The sequence below is a fragment of the Colius striatus genome, chromosome 11 (assembly GCF_028858725.1).
Source record: "Colius striatus isolate bColStr4 chromosome 11, bColStr4.1.hap1, whole genome shotgun sequence".
Lineage (NCBI taxonomy): Eukaryota > Metazoa > Chordata > Aves > Coliiformes > Coliidae > Colius > Colius striatus.
The window spans coordinates 24733945-24749530 of NC_084769.1; the positions used below are offsets into that span (position 1 = coordinate 24733945).

Sequence of the window (15586 nt, forward strand, 5' to 3'; positions counted from 1 at the left end):
TGCTCAAAATGCTAGTTATTAGTGAAAAAAGGTGCATCTATAAAGTATTATCACAAAAACGATATTAAATAGGCTTGGCAAATATCCTTTCAAACAAGTACATTAGTTATTTTTTTTACTGCAGACAGAAATGGTTAAGATGACGGAAATTTCCTCCAGTTTATTCCATGTGCCTGAATCTTCTCTTAAGAATAAAACTGTTATATAGCTGATATTATTTTATTATATAGCTAGCTTCTTAAACCTGAAGGAGCATATTATTTTGAAATCATTAAGGTATCTTCAGTAAGCAGGTTTCAGTAAACATGGCTTCTAACCAAATGACCAATGTTCTGCTTCAAAGAGATGATTTCCAGTACTTCAAGATAATCGAAACTTTACTAATAACATGCCTTTACAGTTCACTCCAGAGAGAAAATCAAGTTTATCAGTTTCATAACACAAGTAAACAATTACCAAAAAAAGGGCTTAATAGACTCTGCAGACAGATGAGAGATCACAACTTTTCATGACTTTTTTTCTGCTACACTAAACTATACAGCTGCCCAAGACATTCCATTAAGAGACTGAGAGCCACTATCTTATATTTAATCCTACTTTTCCATCGTATCATGGAAGTTAGCAAGCAAGGACATGCAGTTTTAAGACTACAAGTAACTTAGAATTAAAAACCGAGAAAGCAGGACAGAACAAAATATTCTTGATCACTGTATAAAGAGCAAAGAACCACCCTACATTACAGTGGTACTCAGAAGATTCTTGGCAAGTTGCATCCCTTCTATTTGCAAGGCAGCATTTCATCTCCTTTCTTGCCTTGTGATCCAACTTGCCAAACACCGTGCAACAAATGAAAGGCCTGGCACTAATCCATACACGGATTTACCATCCATGAGGCGAATGAGAACACCACCTCCTACCCAAAACTTTCAAATTTTCCTATCCCTACTACAAAATTTAGTTGATATTCTATTTAATTAAGTCCACACCCCTCCAAACACCAAGCCAGAAATAAAGGAAAAAAAACATTTTCAGAATATGAAACTAAGTTTTAAGGAGTACTCATTTCTACCAGATTTTATCCTGTTGCAAGACTCATGACTCTGGTACCAACTATAACAATGCAGTTTTAGAAGACTTGCAGCTACAAGACAGACAACTTTTCTGGTGTATCTGGTATTTTACACTTTAATCTATGAGTACAGGCTGCATGACTATACCTACTAGAGTAAAAATTTAAATAAGTGTCAAGATGCATGTTAAAAAAAATATGAGCAGGGTTTAGTGAGAAACATGAATGTATTCTGAAAGTGTTCTCCTCTGTATCTGATTTATAGAAGCATAGAGCTCTTCTAAACTAAGAACATAAAAAGGTATGCTATATTGTTGACTACAGAATCCTGCAAAGTTTTATTGCCATTTAAACAAAGAAGCCATAACAGTTAAATGAGCTCAGGCAATAGGCTTCAGCATCAAAAGGTGCCAGCTGTAAAGAGTTATGGCTAATTGAATATGGAACTCCTGCTTAATCAGATAACTGCTCTGCTATTTCCAAACGAAATGCCATTTCCATACTGTCTGAAAATGGCTTATTTTATTGGTAACCAGAGAAAACAATATAAACTGTAAATAACATTAAGTGCTCTGTTTACCCATTCCAGGCACTGAAGTAGCAGGGGATCCAGGGCGTCTTGGTGAAACATTTGACTGCAAGGATGGCACAATAGCTCTTTCTGTGGGTCCACTCAAATCTGCTGTGTCTCTCTGGAGATTAGGAGATGCTGGAACCAGTGATTTTGGAGAGCCTTGTTTAGAAGTTGCAGGTGGAGGCACAGAAGCATTTCTTTGAGCTGTGGTCCTCTGACGAATTTCTGACAAGAACATATACATATTTAACATCTACCATTATAAAAAAAAGAGAACAGTAAAAGTAACAAGTAAAAGTAATATAATTATTCTAATCAACAAATGACTGAGTCACACAAAACAAGAAAGGTCTGTAACCAAAGATCACCATCTGCCTGGCTGAGGATGCCACAGAAATGAACTCCACATAGAATACTGTATTTTAATAGCAATAATCATCAAATGTTAAAAACTTCGGGCAAAATTCTTCTAGAAGGAAATTTGCAGAGACCAACCTTACGATTCTGTTCTCTAAGGCAGAATACTGAAGATATGAAGAGCTAGATTCAAACCAAATTCAAACAGAACTAACCATTGTTTTTAACTCCATGGTTTAAACACACTCTCAAGTATTTAGCTTTCCACAGGCACCAAAACCTATTCAGTCAACGTTTAAAACATCCAGGCTAAGAGTCCAAAGCTCTTACACTGTTCTTCTCAGATTGGATAAATGATGCAACTCTAAAGCCAGAAGAAAACTTAATTCTTCATGCAGATCGTATAGTTTTGTTCACTTTTTTCAGATACCCTACCAACAAACCATGTGTTTGGATTGCAACAAAGCAAGAATAGCCTCTGTTCCATTGAAGTTCCATTGTATTTAATTGCAAGTTTGTTCCCCAAAACAAGCTGGGAACAGGGCTCATGAACAGTAGTCACTATTACATATTTCTCATCACATCTATCTATACCTAAACATCTTGCGGAGCACCTGGTGCAACCAAATTGAAACGTAACCCTCACTTTAGGGCTGCAAGCATTAACACGGTTAATAAGCAAAAGCTTTGCATCAGAAAGGTCTACATCTAAGACTATAGTCCTCTACAGAGTTAGTATCTAGCATCCACGTTAGTTTGAACCAGCTTGCTTGTCTTTGTTCACAACAAATGGAATTTAACATTACAATTCCACTTGAACTCTTTCCTGTGAGGGAGCCCTGGCACAGGCTGCCCAGGGAGCATGTGGAGTTTCCTTCCCTGGAGGTTTTCAAAACCCACCTGGACATGTTCCTGTGTGACCTGATTGAGGTGAACCTGCTTTAGCACAGGGTTGGACTTAATGATCTCCAGAGGCCCCTTCCAACTCCTACCATTCTCCAATTCTGTGAATTGGACTTTAAATTAATCTTTCTGAGTTTCATGATTAGATGTTATCTGCTGACTTTGTGTCAGGCTGGAAAAGTTCAAATCCTTGGCAGGGAGTTTACAGGTCCACTATCAACCAGCCAAAGGTAGATGGGTGTGCTAAACTCTAAAGAAATTATCTCTGTCCTTGAAGGTACTGTTACAATACTAAGCCTCTGTACAGGCTGGAGGAGGCAGGGAGTGTTGCCACATCAACTTACATTGAACTACTAGGTCAAGCATAAGAGTACTGTAGGAAAATTGCCAACAACTCGTGCCACAAAATTGCAACATAACATAGCCTATGATCTTGCCTATTTATCTGTACATATAAGCAGAATTAATATATACCAGAAGAAAAAAATAAAATACTTTGTTATCATGACTTAGAAGGCTCCAACTGCACTAAATCTTACCAAAAAACCCTTAATTCAGTTTCCTGACTTACTAGCTCTCTCCTGCCACACCTTCATGTGCATGACTGCATAACTTTACACAACTTTATCAATCAAATCAAATAATTCTTTGAGTATGAAGATTCTTTACCTCAACTTGGTTTTATGAAGTAAAATTTGTCCCCTCATTATTTAAACCATTCAGAATCTGGAAACAGTATAAATTAGTGAGGTAATTGCAGAAATCCCATTACAGTTTCCTTGGTGGCTCACTTCTATTTTGAAAAGTGCTCCTGTGTTGAAAGTTTTATTTTAACCACAAATTTATTGATGATGAACTTCACCATTGACATTTCTTCAATAGTTTTTTGTGAGACCTTAGTATTAACCTTTCATGTCTAACTACACCAGAGCAATTGCATCATTCTGTCCATGCCATCTGACCAACGAGCACTACTCATCTACAAACAATATGTGGATTCTGTCCCATTTATTTATCCATATCTTCCAGTTTGTGTTATAGTTTCCTCTCATGTACTAGCTTCAAAAACCAAGCAATTTCTCACCTCAGCTCCACAGATCTTTTATAAAATGATAGAAATATGAAGCCTAACTCCACTTGTTCCAAGTTCATTTTAAATACCTATAAAATAACATTTTAATCCAATGCTAAGTTTTATTTCATTCTTTTTCATTACAAAGCCTGCTTTATTATGGTTTTACATACTAAAAAAATTAAAGACCGTTGCTGTAATTTCTACATATGAACATCACTTTTAGAGGAAGACAGCCTTCTAAATATGTCATGTAGTTTAAGCATATCAATTTTGGTTGCTTAACAGCTCTAGGTCTGTTTTGATATGTCACAAATATATCCACGTTTATTCTGAGTCCATAAATTTCCATGACACCTGCAACAGCTTCAGCCCTTCCACCTGTTTTTTCTGAAGGGCCGTTTTTGGCAAGCCTCTTTTAAAAAATACTTCTAATTTTTATAAAGTTACTGCTTCTTTAATTACTTTTTCCCCTGTATTTTTGCTTGTACAAAGATGTTGAGCCCAAGTACTTTATAGTCAGTATTAGACAGATGCTTCAGTAGTTTAGTCTTATCACCAAGGTAAGAACTCACTGCTACTTTCCACAAAATTGTATCAGGTTATTCACAAGGCTTTTTGTTTTTCTCCTTCCACTTACAAGTTCATTTGGCTGTCACTATTCTTATTTCACACATAAGAGAACTTGCCAACACTCTGCTGCTCCCCAAGTAAGAGAAAAGTTACCAGAAGAACTTAGATTGGGAGAGTGAGAAATGTTCTCCTTCGCGAGACCAATAACCCATCCATCCCAGTATTTCAGCTCTTAGAGTGGCTGTAAATGTTATTCAACACCACCACACAAACCTGAACGATCTCTGCTGCCTACATCTCACATTGTCAGGGACGTTAGAGTACAGCCCTGTCTAATAATTTTATATCACGTAAGAATCCTATTGCCCATGAACTCTAATTCCTTTTAAATCTGCTGTCCACTTTCACAGTAGCCCTAATATTATTCTGAAGTAACTGGATATATCTATATACTTTTCAAACCATCTTACTTGGAGATGCAATGTGTCAATCATGAGTCTCTTGCAAAGTTCCAAATTTCCATAACTTGAGTTTCACACGTTAGCCAAGTGGCACATGCATTGGATCTCAACATTAAAACAATATAAAAGCTACTCCTGATATAGTTGAAATGAAGGTTTGCAATTTTCCAAGTTTTTTTTCTTCTCCGGATGATTTTTGTGCATCTGCAAACCAACCATACGAAGACGGGACATGTAACTTATAAACAGAACTTTTATTCTTCAAGCACAGTGGAGTCCAGATTCCACAGTTACCAGCACTGAACATTGGTCATTATTTACTCTCTTTTCAAAAAGACTCAACTACAGAGCTCAAGATAATGAATTCTGGCTAGCTTGTGTCCAAAGCAAGCAAAGAGAAGATAAAAGGAACTTTAATGTTAACTTCTTAACAGATATTTTATATTTATTATTCCCAGTCACTATAATTCTACCACATACTGCACACACCAAATTACACCACAACCAGATTAAGGTGTTATCTAGTTATAGCAGTTATATACAGAACAGAAGCTAATATTTGGTTTGTGCTGATATTGAGTGTGAACAGCAATAAGCTAGCAGGTTTTTTGATAGCTAAAAATTTAAATAGCTGCACATACAAAGAGCTCTCCACAATTTCACAAGCTGAACAAAGCATGTCTCTCCTAAACTCTAACGCATTTAGAAAATATCATAGTCTGAATATCTACTCTTCCAACAACACCAATTCTAAATTCACTGTTAAAGAAAAGATCAGGGAAAAAAAAGAAAAAAACTGAAGTTGTGCTGCACAATGAACAAAATTACATAGAACCATACAAGCATTTGTGTTGGAAAAGACCCTTAAAATCATCAAATCCAACCATAAGCCATGATAATTTACAGAACTTATTTTACAAAATCCTTTACAAGGCTAAACTGTGCTTTTATTCAGGATAAACTGCTTACTTTAATATGGATACACCCAAGGAAGTTAAATTATGTTTGAATCAAAAGTATATACTTTACAGTTTCTCAATTGTCCCCCACTTAGACGTGTCTGATGCATGTCACAGTACAGCCTAAGAAAACTCACATTCTTACTGCACTTACATTCTTCTTGAAGGTAAACTGAAAGATGCCCTCCACCAGATCCATGAGACCAGCTTACAGCTAGCACTAAATAAAAACCCTAAACATATATAGCCTCAGCAAACTAATCAGCAACAATCATTTCGCTCTATAACTCTACTCTTATTACATCACACTTATTAATGTAAACCATAGCTTACAGTGGTTGGCTCTCAGAAACTCTTTTAACTCTCAGAATCTTTCCTTGACCTTCTATCAATAGTCAAAATCAAGACAATCCACCATATGCTAGATTCAACTAATGTGTTTTTGACTAACCCAGAACCCTGGGTCAAAAGCACAGACACTGTGTATCATAAACCCATATATACACAAAAATAGTTACCTAGCAGAGGCTGAGAAACTCACTTGTCACCATTGCTACTTACACAGCCTGGGCAGCAGGGAAGAGAACAATCATCTAACTCCTTAAGGAGTTTCAAAAATGGTGGTGATATCTCTTAATAAAACCAGGGCAAATAAAGCCTTCCTACTGTCTTATAGTTAATTACCTCTAGAACACTACATAGAAACACATATTTCCAGTCAATTTCATCCCCTGGTCAGCATTACTTGCATTCTACGAACAGATGTATCACTCTACTTCTGGAGTGATTTCCAACATATCTCAAGAATGACTATAAAGAGTTAAAAAAAAAAAACCCCACACTAGACTACCTAAACATTTCTTGTATGACAGAAAATTCTTGGCAACCATCTACGAGTTGTATTAAAACAGAGAACAGAACAAGGTGTCAAAATGGCTCTTCAGCTTTAAAAAAACAAAACTACGAATGCCACAGAAATGGAATGATAGGAGAGACAGGTAAGGAGCAAACTTGAGAAAAAGCTGTTGTGCCTAGGACACCAGAAGAGGTAAAAGCTTTACTGCTAACACACTGCACTGCAACTACTTACTGTCAATGTCAACAGGTAAGGATGGTTTTAAAATGTTTTTGTGACAATTTCAAGCTAAGAAAGAAGAACAAAACAGTGGATTTGACCATGCAGTTTATAAACACCTTTGTTAGTAAATCTAGGTGTTCTCCACCCATCAAAACCAGCACTCCAGAAGTGAAAAACTGGAAAAATAAAAGTTTGGTTACTCACCAGACTTAGACACAAGTTGAAAATTCTCATATACACTCTAAAGTAATCTGTTTATTTTATGAAAAACTAAGCAGCTTATTTTGAAAACTAGCCTGTACATTCTCGGTTTTAACAGCAAATTAGTACTCACACTTTGAGTCAGATCTTTGTAGGTATCTTCAGTATTATCATTCAATATGGTCTTCATACTATGTTCATACTACTACTTTAGTTTGTCTACAGCATATTATACTCAACTTTGATAAAAACAGTAGTTTGTTTGCTTAAATATCTACTTTTTTATTATTTATAGTCCACATTCTTAATGTAAGCATTCTACTGGAAGAGTGTGGGGGATAGATCTCTTCAGACTTTCAAACTGTGTGTGTAATCTAGAAATAAGGCTTCCTTGAAATGCACGCAAGTTTTTTCTTTTTCTTTTACTATTTTATTCAATAGCACTTTTAGATGGAACATCATAAACTAGTAAAGAACTGTTCATTCTGTGCATCTAGAAAATCACTGATCTCTGCACTAGCTCTATGAATCCCTCTATCTACCACATAAAAGTAGTTTAAACACTGCATTAGGAAAGGTCTAACTATCCAGAAACAGAACTGAAAAGCTAAGTCAGTGAACATTACAAAAGATTTGAAAGTACCTTTGTATTTGGGAAAAATTGCAAGTGTGCTACAAGAAGTTAATTTTCTCTCTGCCTTAGCATCAAGTTGCATTAAACATCCTGCTACCTAGAAGACCATCAGCCTTTAGTAATAGATCCCTTGATTGAAAAATACAGAACAGTAATGGGGACAGCCTAATAAACAGTCTATTAACCCTAAATAAAGGTCAATTGATCTACAAATTTTATCATAGAGAGACTTCTAGAGTAGGAATTGCTATGAAAGATGAGTATCTATTCTAAGGAACAGCCGTTTTACATGGCTATTACCTTGTCCAGGTCTCGGGGTTGCAGATGTTCCAGCAGATGGTGGCTCAGTCTCCTGCCAATTAATTAGAAATAACATTATCTGAATGTTCAGCTCCATAGTACCTTTCATATTAAATCAGTATCAATATCAATAATTCTTACCTTTGCACTCGATTCTGGATCAAACCTTTCAAGGATTAGCTTAGCAGTTTTGTATGTTTCCTTCTCCATTACTTCCTCAAGCTGGAAACAAAAAGTTACATCACTACAGAATACTTTAAAGTATTTTCCCCCCACATCCTCCATTTTACATGCAACATAATGTTGTTACTAAAGGTGAAACTAGTCCAATGATCCAGTAGCATGTTCATTTACCTGCAGATTTGCTATATTTAATGGAAATGAAATTTTGCTTTCAAAAATAGTTAATAAACTCTAATGGGCTACTTGTATTTAACAGCTTTATTGCAAGGAAACACCAAATATTGCTAATTGTTTACATATAATGAGGAGAATAATTACATGCACCAACTTCAATAATGGAATGTGCAAAAATCTATCAGCCATCATTATTGGAAGTTATTAGACATGACAAGCAAATGACAGGCAATTCCTTAGATTTATTTCCTCATAGCACTTAATGCCATTAATTTAAGGAAGGTCGTTAGCCAAGTGCTTTACAGAATAAAGTCTCTGTGCCAATTAACTGCTGTCAGCATCGATTTTAGATTATTTATTAGCAGAAGCAATTAGCTTGCTGCAAAATGCTGTGAAAACTCTAACTAGAGAACAGCCATGGAATTTGCTCAAATGACTTTAAAGGCTGAATCTCCATCTTTACAGCGATTCAAACTGCTTTTCAGAAAAAAAAAAGGAACATGTTAAGAATTTAAATAAAAAAATTACTGAGAACAATGCATACTTTAGGGAATGTAATTAAAGCACTTCATTATTACAGTGTTTTATTTACAATGCACTCAAGTGGCTTTATAGCTAATACATTGGCTTAATTAAAAAAGTAATCACTAGCAAAGTATCATTTTAGTGGTTAACAGCCAACATCAGAAGCTTAACTTTAAAACAGAGAAAGCTGAAGTTATGACAAATACCTAATATGTATAAAAGTTATAATACATTTTACAGTATCTTAATACGACCTTTTCTCCTAAATATGCTGACTAATGGCCATGTTCAGCTAAAAGTGGAGGGTTTGTTTGTTTTTAAGTTTGTTGTTGGCATAAACTACAAAACTGAAAAGGTCAGTGGCCAAAAAAATAAGTTCTCTCAAATTCATTTATCACTGCTAAAATAACAAACGATGCAGGTTAACATGACTTTTACGCCATTATTTAGCTAATGAGAAACTAAAGTCTCAGCCATTCTGTGCATACAGACCCTGTATGGGTTTTTACTTTTAGACAGACCTCTGTGCTAAGTAACATTCACTGAGTTAAACGGATACAGAGTATTCATTTAACACTCACGTCTACACACATTACTAAGGCGAAGAGTACTATCCAGGTTGTTAACTAAGGACTATTGAAACAAAAGAGTGAAGAAGGAAGTAAAAATCAATTTCCTAAACTTGTATTCAGCAGGACTATGGAGTTAACCCACAAATTTCATAAAACAATGCCACATAACAATGCCACATAGTGTAGTAAGATCAGAATTAAGAGTCTAATAGGAAAAATAAAGTCTTTATTGCTTATAGAAGTGAAAATCATAATGCAGAATTTTATATGAAGGGGTAAGGTTAGGGACACAAAGCTGGAAAGTGGCGAAGTGTTAACAGTCAGTGTCAGTATCTCTCCCCAAAATCGAAATAAAAAACTCCAAGTCACTTTATATCGATGAATGTATAATGCATGCAATTGTCTTTGTAGCCACACAGGAAAACAAGAAATAACCTTCTGCAGGACAAAGTGACCTTTAGGAAGGGAAAACAGAATGCTCAACCATCACTTGACACTTTCCTTATCTAATGCACTTCTTGCTACAACAGTATTAAGATAGGAGGGTAGTTATTTCGGGATACATGGGTTCTGCAAAACTGTTGTTTTGAAGTGGAAAAATTTAGCTCTCATCACAAGATTCAGACATCAAAGTTATTCTTCACATTATGTAGTTGTTGGATAATACAAGTTACTCCTCTATGATTCGTATTCTGAAATCCATATACAGCTTTAAAGCTCTAGAAAAAGTGAATCTGAACAAGAATTCAGCTTCACCACTGACTCTATACATTTCCAAGAAATTTAATACTCACAGTTCTCATGGTTTCATTTCTAGGATATAGTTTTCTAAAATTAATGAAATTTGACTGACAATACCAAATACAGAATCAAACAGGTCAAAGCTTATTTACTCTTTGAGGAAATTAGTATAATTACTAGAAGCAAATAAAGCCCTGTGTAAAATTTAAACACCATCTCTAGGTTTGCACAGCAGAAGAAACTAGCTTCTGCACTGCCACAGCAAGTTTGTTTATAAACGCACATCAACATACTGACTTATGGTATGGATTATTCACCAACCAGAAGCATAACCTTGGAAAGGTTAACCCAGTGCTGAGCGCTGGCTCACTAACACAGTAAATCACTCCACACTGACTGCTGTTTCTCCAAAATATACTCTATTCTCTGGGATCCAAATCTCTTCCCACAAAAAACATTTTCTACTTTCTGACAAGAGCTAATTCATAGTCTATTATTATTGAGCTGAAATGCGGAGTATACAGTCACAAGTGAAGTCTCTATCGAAGTTAACATCAGCCTAACCATGGAGTTTTCAAACTTATCTCATGGAATTAACCACATCTTAATGGTCACGTACAGCATTCTCCCCTACAAATAATTGCATGCATGGTCTCCTTTCCAGCTGGTAACCAGAGTTCCTATGGCAATGACATCAGTTGCCTATACTGAAAAGGAAAATAAGTAATGTATTTTAAGCTTCTTGTAAATGCAATTTAACCACTGGATTTCTGAAGTATTGGCATGGTGCAAACTATTTATCCACTATACTACCACGTGAGTTTTAAATTTAATTACTTGGTTTGCCAAATCCAACTATGGTGAAATATGTCTATATTCACACAAAGCCTACTATTTAAGATACGCCAGTACACAAAGCAAAAGTTCTGCTAAAATAAGAAATAATTCATTTAAGCCACAATAATCAAGTGTACTCTGGATTCACGCAAATGGTAAAAGAACTGAAGTAACTGGTTTATGTGAACAGTGCATTAAAAAAATACCTCATTCATCAGTAAACATGATTTTTAACCGCATTTTGAGCTTCCAGTTGCACATTTGCAGTACTCTAGCACATACTGGGTAGACAAGACTGGGCTTACACAACAATCAACTTCTAGCAGAGTTTGTCACATATTGAAGGTGATCAAAATATCTTATTTTCTATGCCTGGACAGCAGAAGGTAAAAAGTTAATTAAACAGCTGCTATTTTAAATTAAAAAACTCCTATGCTGCATTTTTTTTCCTTTATTAACACAACTCCAAGGCAGTTTTAAGACTTTTTTTCTTGGAAAATTAACAGACACAACTTTCTAAATTATTACCTGAAATGGCTAGGAAGTCTGTCCAAGTCTAATATGACACTCAGCTTACTACAATAGAATAGCTGAGCAAACCAGCAAAGCTTAATTCTAACATTAGCAAAGTAATTACTATACTATCTTCACAAGTCTGTCCTCAGGCTAAGAATTATCCCATCTTTAAGACTGCTGCTCCAGGTAAAGTCTCCACTAATTCCCATTTGTAGCAACTTAATACATGTCCTGTGCCCTTGCTTTAATGTGCTTAACCCTCTGAACTTGCTCATCTATACACATTCAGGCTTAACAGCTGACACCCTTAGTAACTGAGAACTCTACAGCCAAAATTACAGCTACACAATCACAAATGCAACCACAGTATCTCCTACAATCAAGGAGGGAAAAGAAGTTCATTCTTGAAGCACTGCCTTAATTATAACTAATGAATTGATCCCTATTCCCAATTCGTAAACACTCAAAGTATTTTAAGGTATTCACTAAGAAAAGCCAGCAATGTGCCCTCATGGCCAAGAAGGCCAATGGCATCCTGGGATGCATTAAGAAGAGTGTGGCCAGCAGGTCAAGGGAGGTTCTCCTCCCCTTCTACTCTGCCCTGGTGAGGCCTCATCTGGAGTACTGTGTCCAGTTCTGGGCTCCCCAGCTCAAGAGCAACAGGGAACTGCTGGAGAGAGTCCAGCACTGGGCCACCAAGGTGATCAGGGGACTGGAGCGTTTTCCTTACGAGGAAAGGCTACAGGAACTGGGGATGTTTAGTCCAGAAAAGAGAAGACTGAGGTGGGATTCCATTAATATTTACAAGTATATAAACTGCGCATTGTCAGGAGGTTGGGATATTCCTCTTTTTCCTATCGTATCTAGCAACAGGACAAGGAATAACGGATGAAGCTGGAACACAAAAAGTTCCATTTAAACATAAGAAAAAACTACGTTACTGTGAGGGTGAGGGAGCCCTGGCACAGGCTGCCCAGGGAGGTTGTGGAGTCTCCTTCCTTGAAGGTCTTCAAAACCCACCTAGACACATTCCTTTGCAACCTGATCTAGGTTGACCTGCTTATGCATGGGGGTTGGACTATATGATCTCTAAAGGTCCTTTTCTAACCCCTACCATTTTGCGATCCTGTGAAGACAGCAATGTAGAGGGTCAGTTCTGAGGAAAACAAGTGTTGCACAAACTTTGAGTCAAAGCATAGGATAGGCAATATTCATGGACATCTTCAGATGAAGTACACCTGACAAACACAAATAGAGATTTTGGCAATCTAACTATGCATGTGATTATGCTACCAAGGGTTTTTGAACAGAACTGAAGTTCTGTCAAGCATCTCACTGCACAGCCACCAGGGTACCTAGAAGATAAGGAGCTTACTCCTTTACAGGTACCCTTCAGCATGTAAGGACCACGTGCCTGTAAAACACAAGTACTGTAGCACCTCTCAAAAGGACAATCATCTTCAATATTGGATTTCTTCAGCAATCAGGTAGCTGAGCTGCAGTGAAGTGAAAAACCACAGCTGCTGTGCCAGGATGGCAATGTCTAGATACCAATTTGCCTTACAACTAAATAGGAAATACATAATTAAATTATTCCAGATATTTTGAGGATCATAATGTAAATATCTTAGTAACTAATTCTATTTCAAACTCAGTAGCAAATCAGAATCCAACAGAAAAAAAAATCCTCTCCCTTCTCCCTTTCCATTACTTTACTTGGTAAAGGTTCTTGTTTTGTTTTACTAAAAAAGTAGGTATTGGTACAGCTATTCATAGCCACTCAGTCCTAAAGAAGTTAATTCAAAACAAAAGCAAATCTGAGTATTATCAAAATCAAGTTATTACAGAATGCAATTTTAAGGGTGCTTTAATTTAAAATACAAATTATATTGACTCATTACCTGTACCCACTTCCATTTTTTTTTGACATGCCAGTTTTCATGTATAATAATCTAATCTTAATGCTTAATTATGATGAAACTCCCAAGTCTATCTTCTGAGCAAAAAATACCAACGCTATGCTGATTCAAGAGGTTGGAATAAGTCTTCTATTTCTGACTCCTTGCTAGGAACCAGCCACCCACAAGATCAGGAAGTAATCACGGACTTTTTATTCCCCTCAGACTGAAAAACGTGTTACAGGTTATTGGACTTCCCAGAACCCTGGTTTACTAATCCTACTCAGAAGTTTGATTTTAATGATTAAAGCTCGACATGCATATATACTGCTGGCAATTCGTATTTCCAGTTTTAACCTTGCCATACTTATACTATAACTTCTGTCTTGTTAACAAGGCATTTGTGCAGTTGTTTAACTTTTAACTACTGCCTCCGCTTCTAAAATAGTTTTCTGCGTACGCAGAACAGATTGATATCGTTTCAACAGTACCAATTCCCAAAGTAAAAAACTCTCCGTTATAAACCATCTTTTTCCCAACTTCTTTATTCAATGCCTTTCTCTAAAATGCTTCTCTCCCACAAAAATGCAGTATTACTAGTTAATCTAGAATATTAAGATTTTCATTATTACAGAAAATAAACTTATTTAACCAAAATGAAGGCTTTATATTTAAGACTCCAAAAGCTGTTTTGGAGCTTTTGGAGTCTTTCCACTGTGCTTTTTTTGTTCCAACATCTTTCTTTCCAAAGCTACTCAATAACCATGCCAATTGGAGCAATTAACTAATTTCAGTTAAGCAGTTTTCATAAAATAAAACTTAAAAGTTATCGTATTAATTTTTTTTCTCAGAAACTCCTTTTTATTATCTCTCCAACCAAACAAGTCCATTTAACAGATTCCTAATGCTAATAAAGATTAACAGATATAAATATTAGCAAATTCTCTTTACCAAAGTACAATGACATAGGTTACAGGTTGTCATTTTTAGATCTACATTTTTTAAGTTATAAAAAATCAGAGTGGAAAAATCAGCGAAATCTGTTTCCCCTGTAAAGGGCATATAATATCAGCCCCTTACCTCTTTTTTGGTGGCTTTGTTGTGGGTTTTCTATTAATTTAGCTACCATGGCAAAATCCAGAAGGTATAAGGTGAACACTTTGGGAAACTCATTAACTATAAAGCTTTATAATACAACTTATTTTTAACTCAAAATACAAGTTTTCTGGAGAAACGGCAGCTGCTGCAGGGAGGAGGGGTACAGTTTGGGTTTTGGTTAGTTGGAGTTTTTTCTGATTTGGCAGTGGTCATTTTTAAATTTTGCCTTGCAAGACATTTGACAAAGTAACAACATAAGAAAGCAAACAACTTCCTCATGGAATAGTTAAATAAGAGAGGAGACAACTTTCAGTGCTACAGAGCTCACAAAGAGTGTAAGTTATCCAAAACTTGGAACCTTTTCCATCTCTAAATGTCTGAGATTAAGCGTCGATCCAACTGAAGCAAATACATAGTATACATCAGTTTTATACTGTTAACTCATCCACACAGCTCACAAAATAGATGACCTCAAGATAACTAATAGGACTGATATTTGACAAGATATTTGTCTTAGATGAAAGATGGAATGGATAAAATATGTAGTACAAAAATAAGAGGAAGGTAGGAAATTAGTGGTGATACATTTAAGATACAAACAAAAATCTGTTACTTGATGAAAGAGTGAAGATGAGATGGAAGTATTTTTTGCTATTTATGAACAAGACATTAACAGAGTAACTACTAAAGATATAGTTGCAATCTATGTCCTTAAATTGGCTCAGTATCTAACACTTTTTGTAATCCTAAAGTAAAATTAGTCAGCAATGAGTAGATTAAAGCATACATTTAATTTTCTGACAAAACAGAATCACTTTACCTAGGTCTAGAAACACTAAAATAGCTTAAACTACAAGGCAA

The 15586-nt window shown here is 35.9% G+C and overlaps 1 protein-coding gene across 4 annotated transcripts in view; it reads right to left on the reverse strand.

Moving 5' to 3' along the window:
• Positions 1-15586, reverse strand: part of LNPK (lunapark, ER junction formation factor) — a 50739-nt gene that overhangs the window by 21907 nt on the left and 13246 nt on the right. For all 4 annotated transcript variants that reach the window (XR_009819457.1, XM_062004921.1, XM_062004920.1 and 1 more), the window contains 3 exons: positions 8323-8403; positions 8182-8233; positions 1650-1868 (listed from right to left, as the gene is read on the reverse strand). Coding sequence is in view for 3 of the 4 variants with exons in the window: in XM_062004921.1 (XP_061860905.1) it covers positions 1650-1868; positions 8182-8233; positions 8323-8403 (352 nt within the window). In the remaining variant the exon portion in view is untranslated. The remainder of the gene's footprint in view (positions 1-1649; positions 1869-8181; positions 8234-8322; positions 8404-15586) is intronic.